At 41.9% G+C, this 17,051-nt stretch overlaps 1 protein-coding gene across 1 annotated transcript; it reads right to left on the bottom strand.

Moving 5' to 3' along the window:
* Nucleotides 1–1,635: 1,635 nt before the first annotated feature.
* mcama (melanoma cell adhesion molecule a) lies at nucleotides 1,636–15,071 on the bottom strand. Its single transcript, XM_076101483.1, has 15 exons — nucleotides 14,963–15,071; nucleotides 13,526–13,659; nucleotides 11,641–11,869; nucleotides 11,449–11,519; nucleotides 11,251–11,338; nucleotides 10,530–10,709; nucleotides 9,493–9,620; nucleotides 8,046–8,193; nucleotides 7,643–7,758; nucleotides 7,137–7,278; nucleotides 6,236–6,366; nucleotides 5,486–5,627; nucleotides 4,667–4,702; nucleotides 2,101–2,230; nucleotides 1,636–1,777 (listed from the first exon to the last, which is right to left on the bottom strand). The coding sequence occupies exons 1-15, from the start codon at nucleotides 15,069–15,071 to the stop codon at nucleotides 1,636–1,638; spliced, it is 1,926 nt and encodes a 641-aa protein (XP_075957598.1).
* Nucleotides 15,072–17,051: the final 1,980 nt, after the last annotated feature.

The following is a 17,051-nucleotide window of genomic DNA, read 5'->3' as shown; positions in this document are numbered from 1 at the left end:
AATATATACACTTTCATAAAAATAAAAAATAAAAGTTGACGATGCACATGAGACACCATCGTACAAACACGCTGAACAACAGCCAAGAGCTGAACACAGTTTGAGGAAATAGTACAAAACAAATGAATGTCAGCGAACATTCATTCAAAAGAAAATACACATCTGTACATACATACCTGTCTGTGTGTAAATCTACTGAATACTGCTGAGAACAAAAGCATGATGGGGGGGAATGTCCGGACTGTGAGGTGGTGTTAACCCTGCAGGCCTCAGATCAGTGGGAGCGTCACACACACAGACTGCTGGCTTCATTTGTGCTGCCTCCTGCTGCACAACATCACTGCTGAACCGTCAGGGACTTTACTGGAGGGACAGAGGAGGACACCAGTGACACACACACACACACACACACACACACACACACACACACACACACACACACACACACACACACACACACACACACACACACACACACACACACACACACACACACACACACACACACACACACACACACACACACACACACACACGCGACAAATGAGCTGTGATCGACAGTTACAGGGAAATTCCTGTTTATTAAAAGGTAACATAATCCACCCACCAGCACCTCTAAAGCTTGTGTTACGTCGTGTAACACGTTTAATCTGTCGAGGTGCTCGTCGGTGTATTTTGTTTCTTTTTCTGACAGAGTCAGGCTAGCTGTTACCAGTCTTTGTGCTTAGCCAAGTTAGTTGGCTTTAGCTTCATATTTACAAGAACAGACAAGGCCTCTCAGGGCTTTGTAAGCAATCAATATCTTAAAATAAATTCTAACAGCAACAGGAAGCCAGGGATCGGTAAAATGTGGTTATGTTTCTTTTCCGAGCAGCAGAGTTTTTGAGGCGGAGAGGGATTTGTTTTTGCTAATGCCAGAACGCAAGGATTTAAACTAATCTACTCGACAAGTCATGGAGGCACGGAGAATGCTTTCCAGATGTTACCAACACATTATGCCATCAGAAAAAGAGATAAACGCACATAGAATTTCTACACACAATGACTTTTTGTGTTTTTATAGAAGCAACATGACACACTACATGTATTGTTATGATACACAACAACCAAACAATGGCTCCTTTCATGCTTCTGCGAGTCACATATTAAAGCTGCTAACTAGCTGCTAATAACAGCCATATTAGTCACGTTTAACAGACAAGCAAACAGCATTACAGCACTGGAGATGATACTAAAAAAAACATGGGAGTATCCCTTAAAATCCCAAACACTTGTCTCTGTATCACACCCAGACATCCTCCGTATCATCAGAATTTGTTTTCTGCATGCTAGCAGCTGGTGCCGGTTCATTTATATCCATTAAATAAATGATGCAAAAGCCAGTGCTATTACACCACATGCGCCTTACATATCCAAATTTAAAAACAGCTTCTGTGAAGTTACAGAGAGAGAGCAGGATGTCCAACTCTATTTCCTGACTCGCATCCGTGATGACGCTTTTTTCCCCTCTCCATGAGCTTTTCTCTACCGCCTCCCCTCAGGACAACTCTTACATTTTAATTCCACAACTTATAAACTTAAGCAGAGCAAACTTTAGGCTTCGAGTCTTACATTTCGTAACAATGAACATCACATTCATCCCTGCACAACAGTTACCTGGTCATTGGGGCCCTTTTTGTCTCCGTTGACGGCCTTTAGGAGGACAGCTTCCTCGTTCTTTGTGTTGGTCGTCATCTCCACGACAATGTCATCTTTGGTGGTCTTCTCTTTGGTGCTGCTGACAGAAAGGACGGTTGGCTCATGTGGAATTTGACAAAACAGGTAACTGCAGAGGGACTGGGTATCATTACAAACTTAACACAAGTTCAAAATGTGATATTGGTTTACACTGTTACTATACCCAGGTTTAAGCTTTTCTTAGGATAGTTTGTTTTAAATTTATTTCTGCATCAGCATCCCTTTTGAGTACCAGAAATGTAGTGAAATGTGACCTCATTATTTTGGTTGCATGTAAGAGGGATACGCCAAACTTATACAGAGTATCAGACACAGATAATACTTGTAGACATCATCATCAGATTTAGAAGAGACGGTACTCACATCTCTTGTTTCCCCGAGCGTCCACAGGGGATCTTCCCCTTCTTATGCAGGAAGTAGAGAACGCTGCCGAGGATGGCGAGCAGCAGCAGAGACAGAATGATCCCCACTATGATCAGCCCACTGCCCTGAACTACACACACACACACACACACACACACACACACACACACACACACACACACACACACACACACAACTCACATGTTAGTATCTGTCCATCTAGCAAAGCAATACAATGTACCTGCCGGAGTTCATTATGTACCAATAAAGTTTCTGTTTATATCAGCGTTCACACAAAATTTGCTTTTGCCTGAGCATAAATTCTCAGGGGTAACATTGCCCTTAAAGGGGCACTTTGCCAATTTTACACATGAAAGTAAATTCACTAACGTCTTAAGTCTGTGAAAACATCTATGGAGGAGCTTTGTCAAGTCTTGGAAAATGACCAAAGCCAAAAGGAAACATATTTATAACAAATAGGCTTGTGCTACAAACTGGGGGTGTGAATATGGAAAGACAAAAGATGCAGTAGGTTGCATTATGGGAAGTGTATGATCCTGTGTTTTTGGAGCTTACTAGAGACTTAAAGTCAGAATGTCTCAGCGTCTTTTAAAAAAAAATCTGTCTCTTGAGAGTCCCGACTTTATGCAAGAGCTAAACGCTTTTAAAAATGAGAATAATGAAACATCTGTTCTATACCAACAAACTGCGTTATTTAAACGGTTTTGTTTCTCAAGTGGCATATTTAACAAAGTCCGTTTCCTCATGAGAAATAATTAGCTGTGCGTGAAATTACTTATGTCTGTGTTATTAAAGTGGCAGCACTGCAGAAAAGTAATTTGTTTTGCGCAACATCTGTGACCCATTCTTTAATAACCTTTATTTCGATGACTTTATTCATCCAGAATGAAAAGTTGAGATTGCCTTCTTCCTCTTTTTCTTTTAAAAAACAAAGAGGCTACACACTTTAGAGTCTGCAGGTTGGGTTTCATGAACTACTACACTATATCTGAGCCCTGTAGAATAATATAAGGAATGGGGTGTATCTGGTAGGGTTTAGTGATATTTTCAGTGTATTTAATACATTTTCAATCGAACTTTATAATTTAAAATTTCTAACAATGCAAATACCCAAAAAATATTCCCATACTAGCTTGTGATATTTTCTATGTTTCATACCCTTCAATATATCTAACTAATGTGGAAAGAGTCTCTGTATGTCTGTCCTTCTTCACAAGCGTTCATCCGATTGACTTCACAGGAATGTTAGGGGAAGCAACCACTGAATGTATATTAGAAGTGGACATAATCACTATGACGTCACTCATTGGTTTGTGAACTGCCGTTTTGAAGCCTCGAGATCAGCATTCTGGCTCTGAAAAGTAGGGTCATCTTCTCATAGATATCTATACAATCTGACATTTTTTTAACGAGAGGAGTCGCCCCCTGCAGGCTTTTAGGAAGAATGCAGGTTTAAGCCAATTTGGCCTTCGCTTCCCCGCTTAGAACCGGAGATTGCCGCCGGGACGTAACCGTATTACACCAGGTATATTGCTCAGGACCCAACGGAGCGCAGAGTCGAGTGTGAAGTTGTTTGGATGAGCGGTTCTCAATAAAGCCGAAATAGCAATCGGCCCGTTCCGAACAGGCACAGTTTGAACAGGAACTGCACTAATATATATAGATAATATCCAATACAATATATTTCGATGCATTGAATTATCCAGATCAGCCTTTTGAATATGCTGAATCCACAAAAACTGACTCAAATCATTTAAGGTGTATTCTTTTAATAGTTCTCAGTGTCATAAAACAGTGATGTAATTCATTCTTGAATTAGATCTCCCACTCCTTGTTTAGTTGGTGTGTAGGAAGCTTCTATGTCGAGGGCCAGTGCAAGAATACGGCCCCTATTAAACCCAAACAATTAGAGGAGCGAGCGACCAAATATTTATATCCTGGGAGCAACACAGCACTTTACTCTACACATATATATTTTACACTGTTGTTTTTAATGGTTGTGGCTCTCTGAAATGTTCTTTCTTTGCCCATTGTATTCCCCACAGGCAAGTGAAGGTTTTAATGGCATGAAGCGACTGCTGAGATATTCAGAAAATTGCCCCATAATAATGCCACTCTACATATTTACTTTAATTTCACCTGGTATATAAAAAACAAACCATAAAACATAAGACTGTCTGGAAAAAGTTAGTAAAAGTGAGACACGTAACTTATTTATGTTTGTTTAACAAATTCGGGGATGTACAAATAATGTATTTTGCCACTGCAGATCGTTTGGTCTAAATATCATTAGGGGTGTTGGCGTGCTTGAATTTTCTGGTGTTATGATTTTTCTCTCTGTATCAAACAGAATATTTAATATGCCCACAGGCCATCCCAAAGATCTGCCAGCAAACTAGACAGTCCTGGTATAGAGTCCCTGCATGAAAGTCATAAATAATGCATAGAGTCCTCCAACCCATTCATTGTCACGGACAGAACTTAAGTCTGAAGAAGAAAGTGAGCAAAAGCGAAACAAGAAGAGACCACAGAGCAACAATCTTACCAGGATAGACGGGAGCAGCTGACGTGACTCTGGGAACTGTGAACAAGTAGAACAACACTTAGAGTGGGCACACACACACACACACACACACACACACACACACACACACACACACACACACACACACACACACACACACACACACACACACACACACACACACACACACACACACACACACACACACACACACACACACACACACACACGCTTCAGTAATTACAAACAATACCATGAGCAGACTGCATGTGTAACAGAATAGGTTACAACACTGGCTGCTAAAACAGCCATGAGGTCAGGACCTCAGAAGAGTCATAAGATGATTAGAAGGAATGAAAAAATATTTTATTTAAAAAAAATAATTGATTTACCGCCTTGTGGTTGTTTGCCTCCATTAACCAGGGAAGCTGCAGTTTTTCATCATATTATCCTATTAGACGGCTGGCCCATTCAAATCTTAAATTTGGGGTTTATCTCTTATTGGATACTTTCACTACTTCAGGACTCTAACCAATTCTTCAAATGAAACAGGATTATAAACTGTGATGTCTTTCTGTCATTTAGACATACAGTAGGTGTCCTTCATGTATATTCTTCTTATGGCTTCATACAGATATGACAGTTCCATCACAATGCTGGTGCACGACGGGGAGTGGCTGAAAAGTGATTATCTGTTCTCTCAGGCTTTTAATATTTCAGAATATTAAAAAAAAGAATGCTTTGTGAGTGTTTAAAAGCCTGAATGTGGTTCCCCCTCCGCCCCATACATCCACTGCACTAATACAGACTTTCTAATGCGAGCGAGCGAGAGGTTCTTACTGGCTTTGATGCTGAAAGCCTTGACTTCGGTCCCCATGTCATTGGAAGCGTTGCACTGAGCGCTGATGTCCGAGGTGACTTTGACTGACACCACGCTGTGAGTCATGTGCTCGTTTGCTTTGCTCACCACCTCGTGCCAGTTCTGTGGAGACACACACACAAACAAATGCACTTTGTTGATGCACATTTTTATCTCTACATAATCCCAAAATACTGCTGGTCCTCACAACGAGCGAAACTGTGAAGACAATAATCTCAGATGTGGTTGGTGTAGGTAAACAAGCCGCCATTACTGCGGTGGCACCTCACTTGTCAACCTGCAAAACCTTGCTTTTAAATAGTCTCTTTCGTTACTCCTTGTCGGTTTAAATAATCTTGTTTTCTAGTGATTTTCAGTATAACCGTACCACTATTGTTTGTTTGTGTCCGATTGTGTTGTAGCTTCATTTCTACCATTGTTGACTGAATTCTATCTTGTGTTTGGATTTTATCCATTTTTATTATTTGTTTTTATTCTATAGCCCTTTGTAAGGTGCTGTATAAATTATATATACATTATGATTATATTATTATTTGTAATAATAGCAATCAGGAGTTTGGTTAAACTCTCTAGACAATCATTTTTGTCTGTGTTTAGCAGCATGTTCATGGTTTCCCTTTTTTCAGCACAAACTCAGCGTTAAGAAATATCTGCTAGTTCATTGCATGCACATTGCTCGATGAATTAGTGCTGCAAGTCAGACTGGGTACCTGGCTGCCGATGATGTTCCAGGAGATGCTGGGCAGCGGATGGCCCTGAGCCTCACAGCTCAGATTCACCATCCTGCCTGTTGCCTCCTCCAGCTGCACCTCCTGCTCCTCTCCCACCACCTGGGGACCACCTACACACACACACACACACACACACACACACACACACACACACACACACACACACACACACACACACACACACACACACACACACACACACACACACACACACACACACACACACACACACACACACACACACACACACACACACACACACACACTTTATAAGTATAGTCCATATTTAGTTACAAGCTTGTTTTGCTCGCTCTTAATACAATTTCAACATTTCCTGCATGTTTACCTATTTTGATAAATTCAGGATAACGTACATTTCCACAGCACTAATCAGTACAGTAAAATATCAGAGTCATATTCACCACTCCGCTGCTGCTTTTTTTTAGCAGAAGTACTGTTTTTTCTTCACCAATACATTCCAGTCACTTTTCGTTCAATGTTAAGCTACTGTCAAATTGAACTTGACACTTCCTGCACAGATGCTTCATATTAAAAGCCCTCCAGTGGCTTTACAGGGAAACAATCCTCCTCTTTCCTGGTACAGTTTTGAACTGTAAAAAAGCTCATAACTCTGATGCGATTCTTTATTTCAAGCCTCAATGATCGACACAAATTCATCTTAACCTGACTGACCCTTTTAGTAACAGAGGCACGTGTTTTAAATCAGAGCTCTTGGCAGAATTAGAGTCACTACAGAGGCCCTTCATGACCAAAAAAGACCTACGACAATAACCATGACCACATATCGAAAATGAGTGTTACTTGCAAGCTTCCCACAAGTAAAGAGAAGTTGGTAAAGTTGGTGTTTGGGACGACTGACCTTGGACAATGATGTGGACGGAGCCGCTGGTGTGCAGGGCGGGCAGGGAGGGAACGGTCACCTCACATATGTACTCTCCTGTTGTTTCATAGGCGGCATCCTTCAGGTGCAATGTGTTCCCCTTACCCACCTGCTTCCCATCCTACACACACACACACACACACACACACACACACACACACACACACACACACACACACACACACACACACACACACACACACACACACACACACACACACACTGAATGAAGACCGGTGATGCTGGGTATTGATTATGATCAGTGTATCAGTCAGTGGTGTGGCTCCAAGATTGCAATGTCAGCCAGTTTGGTACAGAATACAATATCTCAGCAACCATTAGATGGATTTCCATTACATTTTCATATGATAAATGATGCAACATTCACAAGGTTTCTGCTAGTCTACACATTTTCTTTTCTTAGTGCCTGCAATATTTTAAATCTCATCTAAACAAATCTGTACTATCGTCTCATGTGTACGTACCTTATACCACACAGTGGCTGTTTTAAGGGAAGACAGAGCGTTGCAGGTTGCGGTCAGATCTTCTCCTTTGAGCATGAACTCCGAGTCTTTAGGAACGACCACAGCTGGGTCCAAGTCTGAACACACCGAACACGGACGAAACACACGGTTTTGAGGAAGGAGTTCAATTAAAGGAATCATTCTTATGCGTTTACTCGCTTTCTTTTTGAGATTGAGATGATATCAATCTTAGTGCATTAAGTACAGAGCTGGAGTCAGAATGTGTTTAGCTTAGCATAAAGACTGGAGGCAGGAGGAAACAGCGAGGTCCGTTCAAAGTGTCTTTGTCGTTTCTGTCTCCAAGCCTGTTTCAAATATATGTTCTGATTATGTTTTCTCGTGTGTATGTGTGATGGTTCCTCACAGTGCACAGTGAGCTGCATTTCTCCTTTCACTTCGGAGTAGTCGTCGATGTCCACGGGGAGACACTGGTAGATGCCACTGTCTTTCCGTGACACAGGTGACAGCATCAACACATCACTGTGGTTGCTCTCCAAGTCCACATCCAGCTCCTGCAACAAATACTCTCATTTGTAAACAAGATCCATGCTGTGATGATGTGAAAGTCATGACAGAGTCGAAGGCACGTTCTTTGTTTGGCTTTTTTTGCAACAGGTGTGCTTTTAGGGTGAAGACATACTGTATTTCAAATAGAAATGGAAATTAGCATCTGGTTTGTCACAGAGTTTATTCCTGTGGGGGACAGTTGCAGACTTGAGCATTTTATTAAAAAGATGACTGAGTCGCTTTAGTTTCATTTGGCAGAAAGAGAGTTTGTGGGTGAAGATCAGGTGACTAATCAGACCTGCCAACTGGTGCTGAGTTCTCTTAGTGAGAGATCAAACGCAAGCTTAGAATCCTGCTTCGGTTGCCAGTTTAAAATGACAGGTTTCCCAAACATACATGGATACATCGCTTTCAACTTTGTTAGTAAAAAGCTGACGACATCTGATTGTCAGAGGTTAATGTAGTTTACAGAATATAAAATATTATTTTTCGTCGTTTCAGCCACCATAGTAACATTTTTACTGAGCACTTTCCCTCCTCAGATCTGAGGACACCAGCAACAAAAAGCAGACACGATTTACATTGGAGTCCATTAGGTCGAGAAACACAAGTGGTGAGATACAGACAGAATCTAAACAAATCCTAAATGTTTAACCGTATTATCCAAACCCACTTACTTGAAAGTAAAAATGAAAGTTATATTGTTCATTGCAAAACTGAGTGTGTAAAACTATGGTGAGTATATGAAACACAAATAAATCTATTGACATATACAATTTACACGTTGAGTAATCACTTTAAATTGTTTCATTGATTTTTAATGTCAATTGCTTCAGATTTCAGCAGTAAGTTAGTTAATATTGTGACATTTGATGATGGCAAAAAGTATTAAAATAAAACCTAGATTGTTAAAAAAAACAATTTTCTTTTAATGTCTTAAATAGCTTTTACCTCCCAAGTCATGTTCACAACAACCGCTAACCAAATGCCCACGACTGCCTAGTTAGTAAACATTAAAAAGGCAGTCAGCTGAGTTTTTGTGTCTGTCAACACATACAATGGATGAGTGTCTGACATGGGAATGAGTCCTACCCATGAGCCCCGTCAGTGTGGCCTCCGGTCTCAGACCCCGGCCTGGATCTGCAGGGTCAGAGCTGACAGAGCCTTCACAGACCTTGCACACTCATGTCTACATGGGGGCCCTGTGAGCTCTGCATATCAAAAACATTCCCTACATGTCTCCTGCGTGTCACCCATTCTCTCTTGGGGACTTTAAGGGGTGAGAAAATGCCTCCTATTCTTACTTGTTTTCTGTTGAAAATGAAGGACGGCGGGGGGTTGCCATCACCCTGACAACGCAGCTCCACAGTATCCCCCTCTTTGACCAAGCCCTGGGGCGACTCCTTCCACAGCTCCACCATGGTGGTGGGGTCTGGACACACATACACACAATCAAATTAAGCAGGCGTATTCAGTGGGCTGCTGTAGTCTCTCTACAAGGCCATCTCCATAACGCTGACAGCACTCACTGGGTTTGGCTCTGCCTGCCACAGTATCACTAACAAACTGTTTCAAACAATGGACCAACAGACAAATAATGGACAGATAGATAGAAAATGCGTTGTTGACAATACGATTTAAAGGAGTATTTCAGCAATTAATACATCAGACAGATTAATAAAAGAATCAAAATTGCGTAACTATGAATCCTACTGCATTTCCTGGCAAGAGCTGCCCTGCGTAGCTGGTTGAGAGAGAGATGATTGGTGAAGATTAGGCATTGACCTTAAGTAGTTCAGGATAGCCCATTGGTCACGGCTTAGGACCCGAACAAATTAGGGTACCAGTACCTCGGCGAGCCTGGAGGCCTGGCCAGTCCTAGCGCTTAAATGCTACTCAGGGCCCTTTAAAAAGACCAGCTGTAGTTATCCTGACAAGTGAAGGAGTAAGGGAGTCTCATATAAGCAAATACTGTCGCCACGGACATGAACCTGGCAGTGCCAACTCTTCTCCATAACTACTGCTTCAGGGACCATAGAGAGCCGAGGGAGGTGGGCACTAAATACAATTTAGATTGTTTTTGGGTGAACTATTCCTTTAACCTATAGAGAGCAAATTTAATTTGTAACTAAACATCTGAGGAGGCTGTAACTTTATGTGGTCCACTTAATCTCACAGCAGAGGAAACACTTAACTGACCAAGATGAGGTAGGGTGTCCCAAAGATGGAAGATTTGTGCCGCCATTATCTCATTTTACCTTTACATTCGGGGACAATTGCTGTCGACAACTGATGTGTAACAAACACGACATATGTATAAAAAGGCTCAGCGTTAACTCACAGTGAACAGTGATGTTGATGCTGTTGGACTCGACTGTCCTGATGGCTCCCGGGACAAAGAAGCTGACCTCACAGGAGAAACGGGCATCCTTGTCCTCCTTAAGCACCTTGTACTCCAGGGTGCTCTGGACGGAGAAGAAGTCACTGGACTGCTGGGTTACCAGGATCAAGATGTTCACATCTGGACAAGACAATGTAGATATGTAACAATGGACCACAGCCCTTACAAATAGCAGATTAAATATATGCTTGATCAATATTTAAATGGAAATATATATATATATATTTGACTAGGGGACCAAAGTTATGACCGTTCATCATGTAGGGAACAAGAATGCCTGTTCCAAATTTCATGGCAAACTACGCAATATTTGTTTCACTTTGGTCCAAACCAAAGCCAGTCACTAAAAATAAAAGTATAATTGGCAGAATGCCAGTCTGTTTCAAAGCGGTGGATCGACTGACATCGCGATCCCTGGAGTCAAGCCGCTAGCGTGGCTAAACATATCCCAGTTTTCTGTGGACAGGGAAATTCCTTGCTACCGTTTCTGAGATACTTTGGGATTTTTACCGTTTGCTCATCAAGATGCGTAGAAGATTTTCATGAATACGCTGAGATTTGAAAGAGAAATGGCCTGGACTTAAACCAAAGGAAACACTCTGGGGTTACATGGCAGACCCTCTGAGATAGACACAACGGGCCATCTACTGTTTGCACTTACGACCTGGTGCAGGCACCAGTGGCATGCTGTCCCTGTACCATGTGATGTTGGGTTTAGGGAAGCCGTTGCGAGCCTCACATGATGCAACCTGGAAGGAGAATCACATTGACAAATATTTATTATCTTGAAGATGGTCATTTCAGCAATATACAAATATTGTTTTGGTTGATCTCAGTGTCTACAATTGAAGGGACTCACCTTAGATGGAAGCTCATTGGTCATTGATATTCCAGTAAGGACACCCTCGATCACTGGAGCCTCTGGAGGAGCTGAATCAGGAAAATATATTATTTTTAATAAATACATCATAAAACAATCTTTTGACTTTGTGTCTTCCTTTAAACAATGTTTTGTGTGACACAGAGAAAGCGTGTTGTGAGCCCGTCTTACCAAACACTCTGAGGTGGGTCTTGCCCTCAGCGTTCCCGGCAGCCAGCCCGTTCACCTGGCAGAAGAATTCCCTCTCATCGTAGAGCTGGACATCTTGGATGGTGAGTTGAGTTCCCTGCTGGTCTGAGGTCACCTCGATGCGGCCGCTGTAGTCTGTGTTGTTGTCCACCATCTGCTGACTGCCATCGCCGTAGAAGATGCGCATCCGTGCGCTGTTACCTGCAGCTCTCTGCGGGAGGACGCAGTAGTTTAGGGTTAAATCAGTGGAAACTGTTGCTCATGTGTTTGGCTGATGTTGGCCAGTTTTGCTTACAGTTATGATGGTTAAAACATGTGTCCAGCAGGTATTTATCGATCCAGCATTCATCAATCAGTCACTGTCTTTCTCAAAACCTTTCCGAAGCCAGCCTGAACTGCTTGTTGCCGTCATGTAAACGTTAACCAAAACTGTGGCCTCGGTGTCGGTGTGGTTGGTGACTCAAAACATTGGGAAAAAGCAACCCACGGGGTGATGCTATACTATAGAAGTTGGCTCCTTATTTATATTTCTATCAATGAGCACTACATGAAAATAAAAATGAAATAAATTAAATTGATATACGAGGTCTCGCCCTAAAAGAGGACAGCAGGAGCCCGTTGTCCTCTGTCCCCCCGCCACCACTCTCCTGCCTGCCCTGCAGGTGTCGCTGTTGAAAAGCATTTTAATCAGAATATCCACAAAGGATTTTTTTTTCCAAAGAAGAGAGATAAAATATTTTATAAATGATACTGAGATTTGGTAGTTGTTTATTTCAACGGATAAATCTTTTTATACTTTGATCTCCCTCTTGCCTTTCAAAAGTAGAGGAGGAGCCTCCTGCCTCTATGGACCAGCCTCCTCTGCAGTGAATATAGTTTTTACTCCATCGACTAAGAGTCATGCATGTGGGTCCAGATCTTGTTATGCTATGCCATTACAATAGTTATTAGATGACTGTTTATACAAGCACCTCGCTCATTTAATAATTTATATTAATAAATAGTTTCTTCTGACGTCAGTGGAGGAGCTCGTTATTTCAGGTGATGCAGCACTCACCCACTGTAACATGATGCAGGAAACCCTGGCACTATTCATAGACAGGATAAGGCCTATAACAACAACTACAACTAAAATAATCAGAATAATCAGAATAGTAACAATAACAATGACAATAATAACATAATACTTTTGATAATAAAATACAAATTTTAATAATAATTGTAGTTTTTGAATATTAACTACAAAAACATGGCTATGAGCTTCCTTTCTTTTTGCCCAAAGCACATCATTCAACCCCTATTTTAATATTTACATTCTTCACTTGAATATCATGGTGGTTTGTTGTCACTACACATATATGGATTTTATGGACTGTTTTGTATTGAAGACAATCTAAAATGAATCTGATCTCAATCAGAGGCACGCTGAGTTCACTCATTTGTTTTTCCCTCCTTGCTCCGTCAACATGACCTACGATTAATCGGTCCATACAATGAAAAATTGAAAAAAAAAATCTATTTCTCTTGACTACATGACAAGCATGCATGATCATGTGAAATGTTATGAGATTTGAGTGTCACAAGCAAGGAACGAATGAAAATCATCTCTCAGAAATGAACAGAGGCAACAGCACCTACAATCAGTAAGCCCTTGCAGCCGTATTTTATCCTTATTTCACCTAGTTTGACAATTCTTATTTCGAATTCTCTTTTTCTGTGGACAATAATTCAGGACATAAGAAGTCAGATGCTCCCTGACCATGAAATCAAATTTTTGACTTTAAGGGGGCGGCCCTTACATACATGTGCTCGGTTGGATAGTTAGACAGGCAGTGTCAGTTTTTGCAATGGGTCCAGCAGTACTCACCACAAACCACTGGATCATGACAAAGCTGGGCTCGTTGTCGGCATCAGTGAAGCTGTACTGGCAGGGGATCTGAGCCGAGTCACCCAGGTACACCTCAACGGCCTCATGCATAGTCAGCTCCACCTTGGCCCACGCTGAAAAACACACAGACATGCACATAAATCAACGTCATGCTTTCTGCAGGTGCTGTGCAATGGTCCTCTATTATTCATGAGCCATTAAAGCCAGAAAATAGTATTAAACTCAACATAAAAACGACATTTCACCGTGTCTGTATTCGTATTCTAATTTTGACCCTCAAGTCTAATGTAATTCTAGACTGCATTGTGTTTGGCAGATGGACTGAATGTCTTCCCAGGCCAACCTGGAGCCACTCTGCCATGTTAGCAGAACAAAGAAGAAAAGGCTTCTTGTCCACATGGCATCATTTTCATCTCCCTTCTGCCTGGCTGACTGTAACCACAAAACCACATCTTGGCCAGAAAACCAGTTCCCTAGGCATCATTGGGGGAATGCAGGCATGAGAAGGCCAGCCAGTTTGACACTGGGCTGTTGACTCATAGAGCCAAGTGGTTTTGGACTTGGCTGCTGTTATAGAGGGGGCCAGCTCACAACAGTGAGAAAATAGACTTGTTGTGCCATCTTGTTCTTCTTTGTCAGTTTTCATGCAAGATGGTAAAGGATACATCCCTTCCCCTCCCCTCTCCTCCCTCTTACACCGTCAGGTGTCACAGTGTGACGTTCAGTGGATTTACTCCATCACGTGTTGTCATGGACCAAAAGGGGAACAGCTCTAGGGAAGACTAAAAGTTTGGAAATACAAACATTTGGAGGTGTGATTTTGAAAAGAGGCAATCTCACCAGACCTCTGTAGCCCGCTGCTCATCTCTGCTTGACGCTAGCTACATTAGCCGCTACTAGCATGACACTCACAGATCTCTGACCGGACTGTCGGCAGTTGGGGTTGCATTGTGGGTAATGTAGGTGCCAGGTTTTGACAAGGAAGAACAACATGTGGAATAAAAAGATACTTCACCTAAATTTTCACATTTTCAGTTTTCATTTTCAGGTGGAGCACTCTTTGAAGTACAGAACTTGAACTTACAGTAAATGTACTTTTTAGCCACGGAATTCTCCAGAAGACAGAACAGGAAACCGTGAAACAAGCTTTTTTCTTAAGGCAGAGCTATTCATACACATTTTTTGCAACTGTATTGTGTTGATTAATGTGGGTCAAGTGTTGGGTGCACTGTGCAGCTGTATTACGGAGAAAACATGCTCTAAATTTGGTGTAACCAGATACTTGGGTGCAAAAGAAAAAAAGAACTAGGGACATCCCAGTTTTTTTGTTTTTGACTATTCAATAGTTTTCAAAAATAAATGAAAAACAATCAGTAAGGCTAGACCTTAGTGTCCTCAGCGTTGGTTGAAACAGACCAAGCATGAAAAGAGCTTTAAGAGTCCAGTTGCCACCCTGCTGCCCCCATTCAGCCGGCTGCTCCCCCATCACCACCCCGTCTCCTCCCCCCGCCTCAGCACCAATCATTTTCACAACTCATTTTTTTCTTCTTCTTTTTGTCCCTCCCTCCTCCGCCTATGCTCAGCCAACCATTTCTTTTAAGACAACGGGCATGCCATTGTTCCCCCACCTGGGTGGACCAGATCCCACACACACACACACACACACACACACACACACACCCTACCAGCCAGCTCAAATATATATTTCTATCCCTAAACCAAAGGTTAAAAACAGTTCATCACGTACTGAAGTTGTTGTTTACTCTCACAAAGATGATGTGAGACGGCTTTGAGACATGAAGCAGATTATGGAGGCTGGAGAGCAAAGCATGTCACAGAAGTCAGTGTAAAAAACGTCGTGTCTCTTTGGGGCCGCGCTGCTAACTTTTCAGCTAATCCGATTAGCACTGGGGGGTTGCTGGGGATTTGGCTTCCAAAGCCAACCTGGGACTGGTCTTATCTGTTCCTGTTGTGACTTTATGCGGCACGGACTAAAGCACAAGTACACATGACCCATGATCTATGGACCCTGACAACCAAAACTGCTGCCTCTGTGTGTGTGTGTGTGTGTGTGTGTGTGTGTGTGTGTGTGTGTGTGTGTGTGTGTGTGTGTGTGTGTGCATACATGTGTGGCTGTCTGCAGTCTGCGTCTGGATGATACAGAGCTAATTCGTTCAGAAAAAAACAAAAAACGCACCGCTCCAGAATATTTGGATGTGTTGACAGGATCAGCCCTGTGACTGGACAACAAGACCTCAAATGACTGAGGTCTGTTGGAGGGATGAGCGACAGAAGGGGGCAGGAAGAGAGAGACTCAGTTTAACAACAAACACAATAACATTTCAAATGGTAGATTAAATACTATTAACTACTCCAATCATAATTATGTCACTATTAAAGTTTAACAGTTTGACTGTGATCAAATAAAACCATGCTGGATGTAGCTTCCATGATATGGTTAAGGCTAATAGGGCTAGGGCCCAAAAGGCCAATGCCAATGTTTGAATGCTCTCCTTTCTTTTTAAATTCCTTGCCTACATCCTTCTCTCTTTTGTGATCCAGAAACTTTCAATGCTGCCATCTTGTCGTCGTCACAGCAGGGCTGGGAATCGTTGGAAACTTGTGCCAGCGTAATACGTTTTGGTGCCAATACCAACTGGTTTTGGATAACTTGCGTCGAGGAATACAGATACGTTTTCTGCAAAAAACCTCTTTGTTCATTCAAAGCCAAACTCATCCAATGTTAAGTGCTGATGTCTGCACAAGAACTTGGTCTGGCATAACTGGATAACTGAATCTGGCAAAATCATGATTGAAGACCAAGTAAAGAAATTCAAGGTCAGCTTTCAGTACTTGTTACCTTTAGCCATGCGAGCAGCGGGGCTCTATGGATGGCAAATGTCAGTTTTGGTCCAGACTGATATTTTTCAAAAAACATTTGACGGATTTTCCTTAATGTTCCACAGAGGACCAAGCATGCTGATTTTAGTCATCCCCTGACTTTCTCTCTAGCAACATCATCGGGTCAAAGTTTTCCTTTGTGCTGATATATAACTCCATGTCTACTGGTTGGATTGGCACAAAATTGTGTACAGACATTCGTGGTTCTGGGATGCTGACTCGTCACAAAAAAAAGACCCATTTATGTTCACTTTCCTCTCATTCTCCGAGTTCCGTGTAAAGGAGAAAAGAGAAAGGACACAATATTTCTCAAAATTAAGATCACATTTCCATAAATACCAATGCAACACACAGAGGATGTTGCCAAAACTTGCACAGAAAGAGCAAGAGCAGCAACGTTTTCTATGCAATAAAACAATCTGCCTTCATGTTATAAAGTAATTCAGCTGATTGAATGACAGATCTCAGCTGCTGCCACAAATGTATTATTGGTAATGATCTAATTTGCTTAGAGTGATTACTTCTGAGTATTAATGCTGTTATGTAGCACTTTTAAACACTCTATAAAGTTTAAAGGCACAGAGAAAATTAAGACAAACAACAA

Source organism: Anarhichas minor, unplaced genomic scaffold (genome assembly GCF_050575085.1).
Source record: "Anarhichas minor isolate MPS153535 unplaced genomic scaffold, ASM5057508v1 ptg000027l, whole genome shotgun sequence".
Classification (NCBI taxonomy): Eukaryota; Metazoa; Chordata; class Actinopteri; order Perciformes; family Anarhichadidae; genus Anarhichas; species Anarhichas minor.
Note: the sequence above shows the minus strand (reverse complement) of the source record. Positions and strands in the feature narration are given on the sequence as shown.